Here is a 15,660-nt window from a genome sequence, read left to right on the forward strand (position 1 = left end):
TGCTAGGGTACTTCTAAGATAATTTGCATTGCCGTAGTTTCTGTGCATGTCTTCCTTTTTAATTAATAGCCCAAAGACTATGGTGAACTGAGGTGCAATCTCAGCAGTTGCTCATCCAATTTTTGTGCACGGAATTTTAAAATCAGGTGCAGATTCTCCATCAGCAGCTCGCCCTATGTTACCATATCTTTTAAAAGCTCCCCACTTTATCTACATATATTTTGTGAAATTGGCACCTAATTCAGTGTGACCATAACAGGAAATTACCTAAACACCATTTAGAAATGTTTCTAATTCTGTAATGTGTTGGAGGCCACAAGGTACACATGCTGAAGAGTACCTTCAGCATTTTGAGGATCTTCACCAATATTATAGAATGTAAACAGAAAGAGTTAAAACAGATTTTAAAATACCCACTTTTTTTATGAGTGGGAGATAGATTGAAAATAAAGACAATCAGTTAATGAAAAAAAAGGTAATTCCGTTAAACTGTTCAGATGCTCAAAACTCTATGAAGAATGCATGTGGCATGCCCACTGATGCTTCAGTATTCCTCCAACCACTTGATTTACAGTCCAAATCTAGGGTCTATGGCTTGTTTACTTTCTCCTGCAACTTTAGACTGAAAGCAAACCTTTGCAAACACGTGGCTCATTTCAGACAAGCTGAGAAACAGATATCTTTCTCAGTTTATAATACTTAACACCTTAACTATCACAAATGCAGAGAATATCTGCAAAGTGCAAATTCTCTGGTTTATCATCGACTAAGTTCCTCTTGCCAGTCTGCAGGGATTGGACACTTACATTTTTTCCTTATGGGTGTGTGATCTTTGTCCCTCAGTGTTTAACATCACATGGAACTGAGGAATTATACCTTGAAACAGGAGTGTCATTGTTCCACTTAACGCAAACAACTGAACAAGGCAAAAGCAGTGACAATTGTAATGCAGGGTTCTCCGCATTCCATGTGGGTATTTGGGAACAGTGCTATGGTGAAACCATTGCACAGTAGCCTGTCAGCAGCAATTTCACCTCCTTTTTGTCTGACTGTGCTCCAAGTCTGGCAGTACACTAAAGACTGAAAATGCAAGTATCCCATATCTATCCACCCACATAGCTTCTTCTACCGGACCCATCACAGACATATCTGGGAGCTTTTAATCACAGGAAATAGGCTGTCTAAGTGTGTCAAACAGGTAAGAAAAAGTCTTAATATCTGGTATTACTATGTTTTTCCAAGGGAGGGTGACTGAAGGTTTCAGGAGCTATGTAATTTTCCCCTGATTGTTTACAACAGGAAACAGAAATTCTCGGCTTCAGCACAGGCTTTATGACACAACCGAGCCTCAGGAGGATTCCAGCCTTATCCTGGAATCCCAGGAGTTAGCTGACTGTTGTCCCACTCAAAACCCATTTTCTGTCCCACTATGTTTTCTTGGGGTTCAGTTCTGCAAGGTGTAGTGTTTGTTGGCCAGGAGCAAGGAAAGCCTGTAGTCTTTTCCTGACAGAAAGCACATTTGAAGTCTCTTGGGAGTCCATGGACAGAGTCTCTGTATACCTTAGCATGCAGGAGCTGGAGTGACCATGAGCTGACAGGGACGAGCCCTTATCCACTTCTGCATTTGAGCAGAAACAAAGCAAGCCTCCCAGAAAAGCTTTGTCACATTTCCAAAACCAGAAAACTCCCTTTTTCTGTCCTTTGCCCTAAACTGCAGCTTGGGATTCATCCTTCTTCTTCCCTAAATAGCTAAGATTCAAGCTAAATAAAGGTATTGCAATTTGGTTTTAGCTGGAACATGTTAGCTAAAGGAAATACTGTAAATTACAGCACAATCTTACCACACTATTGTGACTATGTAGCTGATAACTCAGCAGCCCGCTTACAAATGCAGCTGAGAACTCTTCATTAAGTAGGAAAAGCAAAGCAACAGTTGTTAAAAACGAGCAGTCACTAAAGATTCAGGACTTACCCTGAGTCATCCCTGGCTCCCTTCTCTCCTGCTGATGTTTTCATCCTTACAGCAAACTTTAAGACACTTTCTGTTTCACAGTGGCTGGAGAGTTCCTCGGTAAGAAAAGCAATTCCTTTCCATCGCTGAGCAGAACCTCCACATCCTCAGGTTTTGCACTGAAGATGGTATTTCAAGGGGCGTCAGGGGGAGGATGTTTAAAACCAGCTTCAGGCTCAGTAGTATCAGAGGGCAGAGGACTAAACAAACACTGAAATGAAAGCAAACTACCAAGAAGATCCGATTTTAGCCTCTCTTATTTCTACTTCCTGTATTTATATGAACGGGGGATTTCAGGAAGAGGCAGTCTTTGGTGGTCAAGGGTGTGTGTGCGTGTGTGTGTGTGCGTGTGTGTGTATGTGTGTGTGTTAGAAACCCATATTTAGTAGTGCAGGCAGGTTAACCTCATTAGAAAGAAGGGCATGAGACCATCAACTTATTTGTTTCTCTAACTTAAATAAGTTTCAAGGGAAATTGTTTTACAGGCTACAGGTATATCAGGAGGCAACAGAGCACAGTGAACTTTGTAAAGGATTTTGTAAGGCAGCAAAGCAGTAAGTCTCCGTCTGCAAATTCCTGAAGCATGTGTATTTCTACTGCTTGAGTAACTGGAACCAGATGGAGCTTGGAAACCTTTATATTTACACAGGACCTGAGAAAATGAAATGTCTAACACTAGCGGAGGACAGCTTCACAAAAACATTCCCAGTTAAAGTAAAAGCTAATGATAAGGCTGTACAACTGCTAGCAAATGAACAGCTATCTGTGCTGTGAAGCTGCAGTCAGTCTCAGTACATTTGACCCGGAGTTATTTAAGTGATCAAGTAATGGTTGCTGTACGGGAAACCTGACTGAATACAGACCAGCTGTGGAAGCTGGGGACTGACAGATGTGCTGTCAGACAGGGCTGGTGGCACTCCTATTTGGCAACACCATTGTTCCAGAAATATCAGATACTAGGAGAATGTATAATGGAAAAAATAAGACAGAAGTAGGAAGCAGAGGCAGAGAAAAGCAATTGCATGGAATGGACAGGGAGACAAAGGTAACTTTTTGCCCCTTTTATCTTTAGAAGGAATTTCTCTGCTTTTTAAAAATAGACAGTGCCATACAGCCCACAGCAGAATGCAAATGTCAGGGAACTGCCAGTGCATTGGCAAGAGGGAAACTAGACCTCAGTATTGAACACAGAGCCAATTCTGCTGGCCCTGAGCTAAGGAGAGTCAGGGGGTCCTTCGCCGTCACCAAGTCACAACTTCTGTGCTAACACTAGATCAAATTTTCCCAGGTTTTTTTTTTTAATAAAGACTGTGACTTCTGTTCACATAAGAAAATTTATGTTCTAGCTTTTAGAAGGATTCATCTTAGAAAGTCAAAGAGCCTAACTGAAAGAGTGCACGATGGAAAATTCACTACCCCTCTACACAAGGTGTCTTAGGGTTTAATTGCTGGTATTATTTAAATTCACACCTGATTTTTTCCCTCATTTAGTTTTAAATTTGCAGCTACTGTATTTCATAATGCTCTTTTCTACTACATTAAGGAGCTAGTTGCTCCATCTCCTGGAGTAATTTTCAGGCAATGGCAAACTCATTCAATGAAGAATTTAGTCCTCTTAGGTAAGTTGGCTGAGATTCACTCATTCCTCACTGCAGGCTTGTCAGATCTCAGCTCTGAATCCTTCTGTGAGTTCTGAGCACAGAGGTCCAAGAAAAAAATATGTTCTAGATTTGCTCACCAGCTGGGCACCTTTGAAATGCACCTCGGGTATTGGCATGAGAACAATCTCCTACATACCACACAGGAATTCAGCTCTACCCCACATTTCCATTTCCCTCCCCTGCAATTCGGCAGGGACCAGGCCCCCTCAGCATTTACCCTTGCTTTGCTGGAAAAAAAGTTTGCTGAGACAAAAACTGGGAAGTTGGGCTGCTTGCATGGACCTCTTCAGATGGGAAAAACTGTTCACACAAATAGGCAGCTGTCCTATGCGAAGACCTAAGGTTTTGCAAATGCAGAACATCACAGAGTGTTAGACAATTCCAATGATATTTTTAGGGAAGCAGAAACAAAATTACTAGAATTATTCACAAGATTTGGGGGGAAAAAATGGCAACAATATAGAATAGAAAAATCCAGTATTTTGGTGCTATCTCAGTTTCATGTGATTTGAGTGAAATCTTTCACACTATTTCCAATGTAAAGAATGTAGTTTCAGAAGTGTGAAGTTTCAAAATTTGTTTCACTAAAGATATTGACCAAATTTAATTTTAAAAGATTTTGTAATTTTCTGCAAAGTACTCAGTATCTCTGTAAAATATTTAAAATATGAAAATGAAGACAAATTTTAACTTAAGAAATTTCGTCCAGTCTTTACTAGGTATTTTTTTAAGCCGGAGATTTGACAGGTTTGGAATGTGACACTGTGTTCTAGTATCAGGCTTTGGAAGTAAACAATTACACAAAAGCTAAATGACAAAATAACACCCAGTTACTTCAAACTGAGGCTCCTCTATGATAGATCCAAGCTGAACAGGGAAATTCATTTCTTTTCTAGAACTGATTCACCCTTTCCATCTTAAGCCACAGCATGCTGCAGCCCGTTTTTGTAATTTTATGCAGCCGAGTTGGAAAGGCTTAAAAATGGCTTATGGGGGAAGCCATTAAGTACGAGCACTTTGGCTATAAAAAAGTGCTTTCAGCATATGCACAGATTACACGATAGTTCTGTTTTCCATATAGTAGGAAGTGGCTGCATCAATAATACAGCATGTATTAACAGCCCATAGGAATTGTCATGCCTATTGTGTCACTAATCCATAGATTATGTGCCTTTTATAGAGCCTATTACATAACAGATCATGATGGGTCATCATATCAAGAATGGAAGGATTAAAAGAAGAGGTATTTTTCAGATTCTGATTCCTAGAAGTTAATTCTATGTATAAGAAGGAATCCTTTTCTTTCCCCAGCTTAGAAAAATTTAGCTCAGCATACATTAATGAATGAACCCTTATGTAAAAATCAAAGAATGCAGGATATCCCTTTTCTCCACTTCCATGAGACTTTTCTATAGATGCACAAAAGCCAAGAGTGGCTAATGGCAGGTTTATACAGCAACAGGGATTCCAGTCTCATGTTTAAGAAAAATAAGATCAAGATTTGTTTTAACTTGCATCTCCTGGTTGTAAACTGGCTAGGAGTATTCATGAGAAGACTTGTCTAATTAAACTGTTAATACACCAGGCCATGAGATGAAGTTAACTCTTAGCTTCTCTTTTTCTCCTTTTTTCTTTTTTTTTTTTTTCATTTAAAAGCTTTTTGTAAGCCCAGAACAGACTGTACCAGAGCCTGTGCACATATATACCAGAAGTCGTCAGACCCTGAGGTGGACTACAAGGATGTTGAAAATGGGCAATCAAGGGTAAGAAGGAGTATCTCCAGAGGTTAGGTAGCTGGGAAAGGAAAATATTAGTGCACAGCCTTCAGATCTTACTTCTACTCCTTTGTCAGCATCCAGCCCTCAGTGTGAACCTGCTGGACACTACTGTACCATGAGACAAAGCAGCCAAAATGCTCTCCATCAGGGTGTTTCTGAGCTGTCATAATTGCTTCTGAATCAGTGCCTCAGTACAGCAAACTGTGTTCTCAGCAATTCACGCACTTCTAGCCTCAAAAGAGCAAATTGTGTGTTTCAGAATTGCTACAAATCAAAGCAATACACTTAACTCACTCCAAATAATGGCTTGATCCAGGCAATACTCGCTGGAATAGAAGAAAATGTGGGCCTTCGTTAATTCAGTTCAGCAGGGTCCAGATTTCACCAAAAAAGTAAAGGCACATAACCTATTTGGGTCCTTAAATTTTAGATTTTCAATAATAAACATGAGAATGTTTCATATCTTATCATCTGAGAAAAAAACACACTCTAGTTGTTTATATAATTTATTGATAGTGTACATATTTTTATATAGTGCATTATAATACTGACTGCTATAATCTTTATAAATGCTGAGTTAACTATTTTTTATAATTCTCACAACAAAAATAATCCAATATCATGCCAACATTTTGTAACAAATTATCACATTAAATCCATTTGGATTCCATGACATATTTATCTGTACAATGGACCCCATATCACAGAGCATTCACAGTGCATAAGGTCACAGTCATTGAAAAAATAAATAACATGAGAGATTTCTGTTATTTACAGTTTACAAACCCATCCCTTTCTGTTTTCAAAGTAAGCAGTTCCAGAAAAATTTTAATAATATTTAAAGAGATATTGCACCTCCTAAGGGTGCACAGCAAATGCCTGCAAGTATGAAACACAGGTTTTTAAAAGGTTCAGAATTCATTTTAGTGATCATAAATGATTTCAAATACTTTCTTGCAATGGAGGAGATAGTGTGAGCCAAATTCTATGCTCAGTTCCACTGACACAAGTTTGTGCCAACTATCAGGACAGTAATGAGCGCTGTCACCACTCCCAAGAATGTGAAGGCAAGAATTTGGTCACAACTTTGCTGCAGTTACACTTATTTGAAACAGAGGTGCTGCTGGGGAAGGAGATTTACAAGTGTTCTTTGCATACATAACTGGTATATGAATGAAGGCCATAATCTTGCTGTAAAAATCCTCTCAAAGGAAGCATCTTTATTGTTGTTATCAATCTTTCTAGAGATTATACCTGTCTAGTTTTCATATATTCTGATACTTTTAGAATTTGTTATCATGTCTAGTGCTATAAATCAATCTTTAGATTTGTCTTTCAAGTTTATCAAGACCATCTCACTGACAGGATGGCAGTGATTGCCTACATTCTTTGTGCAAGTAAAAAAGAAAAAAAAAGGGATTAAATTCAAACAGGCAATTCTTCTAAGAAAATATCCAAATGGCATTAATTTCCCATTATCATTAATTTCTTTCAGACAGTGTGCTGTATGTCAGAAGTATGGCAGCAAGCAGAACCACGTAAGGAGCAAATTGCCACAACCACTACACATCTCAGCCTGTGCAGAAGCAGCTACATGTATCTCACATGTCAGGACAGGGATGCATAGGATTTCACAGATTTCTTTTGGGAGCAAACATGAGAACCTGACATATGGGGAAATGTGAGAAAAGTGTGTGCTCAAGTTATTCAAAAGGAGGTTTTTAAATATGCACACAGTAGGTCAGAAACTGGAATGCACATATCAGCTGAATGGCATTCTCCTCTTCAGCAGAACATCCATCACTTGCATACAGACTTTTCAAAATATTTCAACAGAATAATAAAGGGTTTGGTACAGAGTTGCTGGAACTAAATGCTGTCATTTACCTGTGTAACCATCACATAAATCTCAGCACCCAATAAAATGAAAAATATGGAGTTCAGACTCAAAGAAATAAAAAGGAAATTGTGTAGCGAATGCACGAGCTGCAGATTTTTTTTCTGAGTGTTTAAACACAAATAACTAACAGAGAGAGATCTGAGGCTTGCAATGACAGAATGTTATGCTTAAAGGTGATGTATTTCAATTAGGAAGACTCTTTGGTTTCACCTGGCTATCAGTTATTTTAGTGTCTGATTCATATTACATTAGGTCTGATCTTTCCTTGGCATGAATTATCAGATACATCAGATTCATACAGCTTAAAGCACTCTACCAAAATCAACTAATAGTAGGACACAAGTAAATGGCATTACAATGGCAAGAAATCCAAGAAAGGAAGACAACAAAATCCATGTGGGATTCGTGCAACTAGAGCAAACACATAATAGAAACAAGTGCAATTAAAGCACAGTCACAAGGGAAATCAAAGACAGAATAGAATCTTCTCTATGATTGCTAAGTATTAGATTAGTAAAGACCTTTTCCATTTGTTTACATGTTGACAGAAAGTTTACAAATATCATCTAAATCCAGAAACTAATTTTATGTTTGCTACAGCTGCAGCAAGCATATAAAAACAAAATAAAATTGGCACGCCAATGACTGAGCCAGGAGAAAGATGTTGACTATGCTGTACCTGTTGGGAAGACTTAGGGTGTTCTTCTAGGCTAGACCTCAGCCCAGAGAGCAGCCCTTACATCATCAAATAGATAACCATATCTGTAGCTTCTTAGATTTAGATGTAGATCCTAAGGTTGAAATCTTTACACAAGCAATACTTTATGATGCAGTACAATTGTTATGGTAAATAAATGTAATCAAAAATTTTCAAACTCAACGGAAACTCCCACTTGCAGACAGGACTGCAACCTGTGGGTCTATGTGGGACTGTGCTACTCCAGGGGAACTGCAGCAGAAAAGAGCTGCTAAAAGCCCTCCTTGGCCAGCTATAATTCAGTTTTGCTCCCGCTCATATACACAAGGGCAGATGCACAGTTTTGAAGTCTGAGACAAGGAATGTGTTCTCCTATTTACAAGAGTGGAAACTGGACGTGGTATCAGCAGAGCAGAAGTCCACAGACTCTGGTTAAACCTTATAATTTGAGAAAGAAATAAAACCCTTACACTACAAACCCAGTAAAATATGAAAAGATCTGAATATGACAGAAAACCCAAAAACTGTGCTCCACTGTCATCTTAGGACACAATCCAGCAAGGCACTTGGATATACGCTTAGCTTTAAGAATGGAATCAAACCTGCTGAAGTTAAGCTTTGCTGGATATGGGATATCTTTTTCTGAGTTGTATTACTTTTCAGTGTTAGAATGCTGGCAAATTTCAGATCACAGTAACAGTTTTACCTCTCACATCCACCAGCTTTCTTTTCACTCTGGAGCTGAACATTAACTTAGAGAATATTGTGACACACATTCCAAACTCAGTCAGCTAACTCTTGCAATGGTTAATAAAACAAAATGGCTACAAAATTTGAGACACAATCTGAACAGCTGCAGGATAGAACTGTACTAATTGCAGAGAGCCAAGCACAAATCACTCCTTTTCTTGATTTGAAAATGGCAAAATTTGCAATGGTTTCCTGACTAAGCAAGCAAATTTTTTTTATTTTTTTTTTTTTTGTATACACATGAAAGGCACTAGTTTGTTATTACTCTGCAACAGCCTACTGAATTACTGATACATTCTGATGTGGGTTTATCTGACACACAACGATTTGTCAATCAGATCTTTCTTGGACCATTCAGTTTACCTGCACGGCTTGGTGTATAACTCTATTTATTTTAGCATATGGATTATGACAACTTAAAACCCCTTTAAACTACTTCATATGATAATGTGTCATCAAGGCCCTGATACAGCATCTCACAATTCTTTGGCAAACGATACATCCTTAGTCATGTGGTGGTGTCAGAGGAGAACCCTACTAAGCTTATTTATAATTACAACCATGGCATGATACCTGTCTCATAGCAGGATATGCATGAGACCATCTCATGAAATGTAACATTAGAATTCAATATAAATTGTCCTGAAGTGGGTCTATGTTTCAGGGAGGGCTGTAGATGACAGGACCAGCCACATGATTTAAGGGCAGTACTATGTTCTGAGACTGACCCTTGATAAAACACAACACTGGTTTTCTGGAGCAGGTGATATTTAATTTAGGCAGAGTAATTCTAAATTATGTTTGAAGAACTCATAGCATTAGCAAACAAAAATCTGCGCATGTTTGGGCTGGGGGTCAGCTGCTACAGAAAAAAATGGTGCCTGTATTTTTCCAAAGTTGCCTGGTTCAGAAATACGAAGGTACAGTACAGTTTGCTAGATCTGGCACTATAAGCTTTGATGCCCTCATGACCGTCAACTCAGCTTTCACTCAGCATTCAAAACCCGATTTTGAAACCACTCTTCTATTGCGTGAAGACATCTGAGCTGCCTGAACCATGCACAGGAGAGCAAATATTTGCTTGGAGACAGTTAGTTCTCCAAGACCACACAACGGCAGAATACAGGAAAAGAACATTTACTCAGCCTCTCTCTGCTCCTTTCAGTCTTATATTTAAGTCATCCCCATATTTTCAGCAGCAAACTGTCCTGAAAGACAGCAGGGGAGAGAGTAAGACTAGAAGGGGATGCTCCTACAGTGGTACAGCAGTATGCTGCATTTTCACAGCCTTTCTGCAACAGAAGACTCTAAGATGAACATGAATTCCACCTCCTCAGCTTTATACTGCAGCAAAAATGTCTCGAATGCCTGGAAATGGGGTCATTGGCATTGCTGAGATAAAATGTGTTTTACTGCCATGCTTGCCTATTCAATAAAGCATTTTAGTAATGCTGTATTTGTGGCCATATTTAGAACTGGCTTGTTTAACAACAAAACTTTTAAATTATGAACCCTAAATGGATACTAATACTGACATTTGTAACAAAGTGTAAAGCAAGTAATAAATGTGTTGCTTTTTTTCTTTAGGATTACATTGAAAGGATCCAATTCCTAAAAAAAATTCAACAGCAGAATACACTCCTTAATTTGTACTAAAATAATTTTTTAAATAGCCATAATTGTAAACACATTGCCTGGTGTAAACAGTATTCTGCATGTCAGTTGGCTAAAAATATTTATCATTTGTTAAAAGAAGGAACTGAGTAAGTGTTTATTTACTAATATTTTATAGTATGTTCTCATTGACACAATTTTTTATATATAGTCTTAATGGAAATATTTATATATTTAAAAACATATCAACTGTTAGTTGATAGGTTTGGTTTATAAATATTAAAAAATTAAAAAAATCTATGTATAAAGTTAACTGTGCTTCTTTAGAAACTTTATGTGATCATTCACATACAGCTTCAAAATATTTTTAAAGTTTAGTAGCAATTTAAAATATGCTGTCTCAGTGATTTGCAATTGTATGACCACTACAATGTGGAATGTTACCCATTATTTCAATACTCTGGGCTGAATCTTGCTGTCAATTACATTCAGAGTAATTCCTTACATCAGATTAATGCTGGTGGAAAGGATGTCAAAACTTGGCTTCTACTCAGAGTTGAAAAGAAGTATATTGTGCTTCAAAACTTGCATGCAATCAAATCAAGGACCATATTCTCTTGACAGACTTGCTTTCGTCTATGTGATTCTCATCTGCACTGCTCCACGACAGACACTCATTCTTCATTAAGCTTCTGGGAATAAAGAAAAATTGGTGAAGAATACACCAGCTTCTTGACTGATGAAATAAGCTTCTTCCTCCCATCAATCAAATTGAATCAAATCAAATCATAATCAGGGTGGGTTTTGTTGTCAGAAAGTCTGGATTATGTTCAGATACTACTCTCAGTTGATAACAACAACTGATAGTTACTGAGCACCCAGTTTTATTTTATTTGTTTAGTTTCTTCTAAATTTACACGATGGGCTTACAATGGCCAATGCAAAGTTTTTTGTGGTGTAATATTCCACAAATGTCAGTTTATATTTATGTGTACAGCATTCCTCATTAACAATAAAACATATTTTTCAAGTATGAATTTCTGCATGTAATTCTCTTCTTCAGTATGCAGATACTCTTGACTTCTAGTGTGCATCATCACAAGTGATACAACATACAACCATTTCCTCTTCTTTCTCTGCCACATTGTTCATGTTCATTGAACAGAGCGATAAATATCCAACACTGCCATCAAAAACTGTCAGTGAAGTTCCTCTATAAGCAGAGCACTTGGAAGGGAAATGATGTCCTCAACAGTGCATGCCATGATATGTGCCTTGGACTTTCCGGTCCTGTAGCTGAGATATTTTGAATGAGCCAAGAAAAGTTCTGAACTTGCCTCTTATCCTTCCATGGAAAGTAAATGTCAAAACCAAAAGAACTATAAAGATTTTTCTCCTGTCCTCTTGCTAACCTTGGTGATGGTTGATTGTCTGCAAAAGGAGAATGAAAACGACAACAGAATGCCCAGAAATGGGTCCTTTTTAGAGTGCTGCATAAGATCCACGTAGCTTTATGTCTGGGCAGCAGTACCCAAAGAGGAGGAAAATGCTTTGGTTGCCTTGAGCTAGCATGTTTAAAGGAAGGTATGCTTTCCTTCCACATAGGAAAAAGTGCTTGTTAGCTGATGAAGCAGGAACGACACTCAAATTACTGATGGAAAGAAGGTAAAAATGTGAAATGCCTCCTGCCATTTACAGCATGTGTAATCAGAAGAATTTCAGCCTCTCTCCTCATTGTGGTTTAAAGTTCTTCTCGGCACATAGGGAAGTTGACAAAGGTGAAGACATTAAACTCTATCATTATAGATAAACACAGGAAAACAGCATAAAGAAACAACACGTAGATGCCTAATTTCTTGTCAAGTTTCCACTTATTTGCGTGGATTCCAAACACCTGCAAGCAAACAAAGTATTAGTTAATTAAGCTCTGAAGGAAACTTTTGGAAACACTCATTACAAGCTAAAAACGAGTCTCTGGAATTAGAGATCTTGTATGAAGATAAAAATACATTCTCAGTATTTTATAGATCAAAAAGGCTACATATGTTTTCCTGATCAAGAAAAGAAATGTAAAAGCCCAAACTAAGAACTGAAATTCTGGTTTGACTCTCAGTTGTCCTAAGATTGTTTTACAAAATATTTGATGAACTAAAATAGAGCACTGAATGAACTACATGAATGTCCCTCCCTCAAGTGTTCCCCTGCAGATTCTTTATGTCCCAGTAGTACACCAGCACCTAATGCCCATTCTTTCAACAGCTTCAGAAGAGGTGCTTTCTTTGCAGTTTGGTTGAGCTCCAGAACTAAGGGTAGTAGTAAGTTACAGGTAGCAAAGCAATGAAGTCCTCAGGAAGGTGCCTCTTTTCAATGGTGTTGAGTGCCTCTGAATTGTTATTTGTTTCGCTCAAGTCTCCACTGAGTTTTGCTGGAAAGGTCTGTGCAAATCAGGGTATTCAGCAGAACAAACAAGACAATAATAGATGCCTCAAACTCAGCTGATATGGCTTCTGCTATGAAATTATTCTTTTCAGAAAAACATGAACAGCTAGCATAGTAACACATCTGCATTATCTTCCCATTTTTTCCCAAAGTGCTGGTTACCAATATGCATGCAGCAACATCAGATACAAATATCTACAGAACAACTCTGTTGTTTCACAGGTACTGTGCAGTATGGCAGACTGGGGATAGGACCAAAAAAAAGGAAAAGAACAGGCTCTCACATCTTATGTATCAGACACATTAGGAAGTTAGTAACAGAGTGAACAGCCCTGGTCATTCTACCGCTTACATCATGCACAGGTGATATGAAGTTTTTTAAGACCAAGTCATGCAACAGTGTGAAACCTCCAGTGATGACCCCTTCTTCCTATAGAGCCTCTACAAAGTCTCCCAGGCAACCAGTGAAACACATTAGTATAAGTGAGTATTTTATACCTTTTTGATTCCTTATATCTGATTTGATTCTTCCTACAGAGGGTTCCCTGGGAGTCAGCAGGATCAGACCTTAAGTACCAGCAAAATTGACTTTTGAAACAGAATTAATTTTCCAGTTTGATAAGTCGTGTCACAAGGGCAAGTGTCTTACACTGAGTGACATTTAGCATCTGCATTTAAAGTCCTGAGGTTCACACTCCTCACTGACTAGTACTTATTAACAGTTTAAGCTACAGCACTTGATTAGTCCAGGCTGGTTTTGGAAATCAGAGACAATGGTAAAGGGTGATAAACCATACCTGGGTCTTGTCCCAGCATAAAGTAGAGATAGGTCTGGGGTATGCATACAGGACCAAAGAAGCACTACTATTCAACACTGTCACTGAAATCTATGGGACCTACACATATCCAGCACCTCTTGCACCAAATGCCAGACTTCAGTCCTCACTGAGGACAGCGGTAGCTCTTCAACTCATGTTATTGCTAGAAGAATGATACTTCACAAGAAGCAATGCTAAGTATTTCTATTTTATCCTTCTATACCATGTAAATACCTAATCATTATTTTGCAATTGGAATACTTGGAGATGCTCAGATACTTACAGTAAGTGCCACTGATCCTAGCAAAAGTCCAACTGAATAGACCAGTCCTTTGCTGTTTATCTTAACCTGTAGGAATTGGAGGAGACTTTTAAAATGCTCAGCATATAGCTGTGCTTTGGAGATCAAAAATCAATTTACTGATTTATAGTCCACCTTCTGTTTTGAATAGCGACTTACATATTTTAAACTATGGAAATCCACAACAGATTTATCATAATGAAGAACAGGAAGATTAGGGAATCAAAGCAAATGTATAGTAATCCCATCTCCATTAAAAAAGAAGTCAGCATTTATAATGGGATTTATGTTAAAAAATCCTCAGAAGAGAGAGATAGGCTGTTATTCTCATCTTACAGACAAAAATACTAAGGTATATGGAGACAGCTGTGCTAGACATTGTATAGTGAGAAAATGATAGAGCCATGAACTATCCATGGCACTATTTTTCTGCTACACAGTGTGATATACTTCAGTTGACAAACTGGAAATTAACTGCAGCTTGTGGAAGGAGAATTGCCTCCTTAACTTTATGTTCCTTGGCAAAGAGGAACTAATTTAGCAACTAATAACATGCTCAGCAGGTTCTTTGGGGGTTTACTTATTTTATTTGCATGCTTTCCTTTTAGGATTTTTTACAAATAGAATAAAAGGAGAACTTAAAGATTTGCCAAGTATACGTACAGTTGATCCATAGTCAATCGCCATGGTCTGCAAACCCCATGGAATGCCAAGTCCCACCAGAATGTCAAAGACATTACTCCCTACTGTATTGGACACTGCCATGTCACCAAGGCCTGCAGAGAAAAACAACAACTCTTCAATAAAATCAAAGTATACAACCATTACTCTGTGTACTAGAGGAAATTAAAGGGAATGATCTTCATTGATGCAATTCCCCCTAGAACCAGTCAGAGTATCTGAGGTAGGGAGACAATTTCCATAACATTTGCATGACTTCTGAAAAAAGCGGACAAAAATTGCACTCCAACTACATCTTTCTCGTGCCTCAGAGAGCTTTTACAAGGTGTGTGGTATCCATTCAGCATCTGAGTTCAATGTCAAAGTCCTGTTCTAAATAGCCAGTAGCCACAGAAACCTGAAGATTATGTACGGGATTCAGTATGTGGCTATGTGACCTTTATCTCATGTGAATGATTCAAAGAGATCCTGAAAATAACCCAACCAGGTGGTAGTCAATGATATTAAGCACTTCTGTGGGGATCAATCAGCAACAATTGCACTTCAGGGACAATAGAATGCTACAAGAAAGTTAAAAAAGAGTGAATTGTGGTGAAGTACCTAGGTATTACACAAAATCTACTTCAAATACTCATCACTGGCTGGCATCTCATTCTGCACCACTGTCAATGAATATGAGGAAGGCAGAATTCTCTGTCCCTGCTAATTTCCTTTAGGCACTGGCCTAACTATTAAATCACTTTCACAAAGTGAATACTGGAAAGGAAGAGGAACTTTGATGTAAATGGGACATCCCACAAACAGTTTCAGAGTATACACAGAGTGGAGACATACACTACCACACCATAAACACAGTATCTTCTACTAGGAAGCTGCTGAGAGAAGGGTAATGCTTTCAATTCAAATTATAGTAGTGTTCCTCTCTGCTATTAGATATTTGTCTGCATTCTGCCAGTAAACAACTCTCTTGAATTCAGCCAGAGCAAAGTCCCTGTACTGTCTTTAAGGAA

At 38.2% G+C, this 15,660-nt stretch overlaps 2 protein-coding genes across 2 annotated transcripts in view; both read right to left on the minus strand.

Annotated features, from left to right (window-relative positions):
- The window catches only part of RIN3 (Ras and Rab interactor 3), a 64,955-nt gene extending 62,734 nt beyond the window's left edge, over window positions 1-2,221 (minus strand). Inside the window, exon 1 of the mRNA XM_027637907.1 lies at window positions 1,973-2,221. Coding sequence (XP_027493708.1) covers window positions 1,973-2,016 — 44 coding nt within the window. The 5' untranslated portion in view covers window positions 2,017-2,221. The remainder of the gene's footprint in view (window positions 1-1,972) is intronic.
- A 3,722-nt stretch (window positions 2,222-5,943) lies between these two features.
- The window catches only part of SLC24A4 (solute carrier family 24 member 4), a 97,142-nt gene continuing 87,425 nt past the window's right edge, over window positions 5,944-15,660 (minus strand). Inside the window, exons 15-17 of the mRNA XM_027637908.1 lie at window positions 14,633-14,745; window positions 13,952-14,017; window positions 5,944-12,305 (exon numbers count right to left, since the gene is read on the minus strand). Coding sequence (XP_027493709.1) covers window positions 12,153-12,305; window positions 13,952-14,017; window positions 14,633-14,745 — 332 coding nt within the window. The 3' untranslated portion in view covers window positions 5,944-12,152. The remainder of the gene's footprint in view (window positions 12,306-13,951; window positions 14,018-14,632; window positions 14,746-15,660) is intronic.

This window comes from Corapipo altera, unplaced genomic scaffold, assembly GCF_003945725.1.
Source record: "Corapipo altera isolate COAL_440 unplaced genomic scaffold, ASM394572v1 23, whole genome shotgun sequence".
In the NCBI taxonomy this organism is placed as follows: Eukaryota; Metazoa; Chordata; class Aves; order Passeriformes; family Pipridae; genus Corapipo; species Corapipo altera.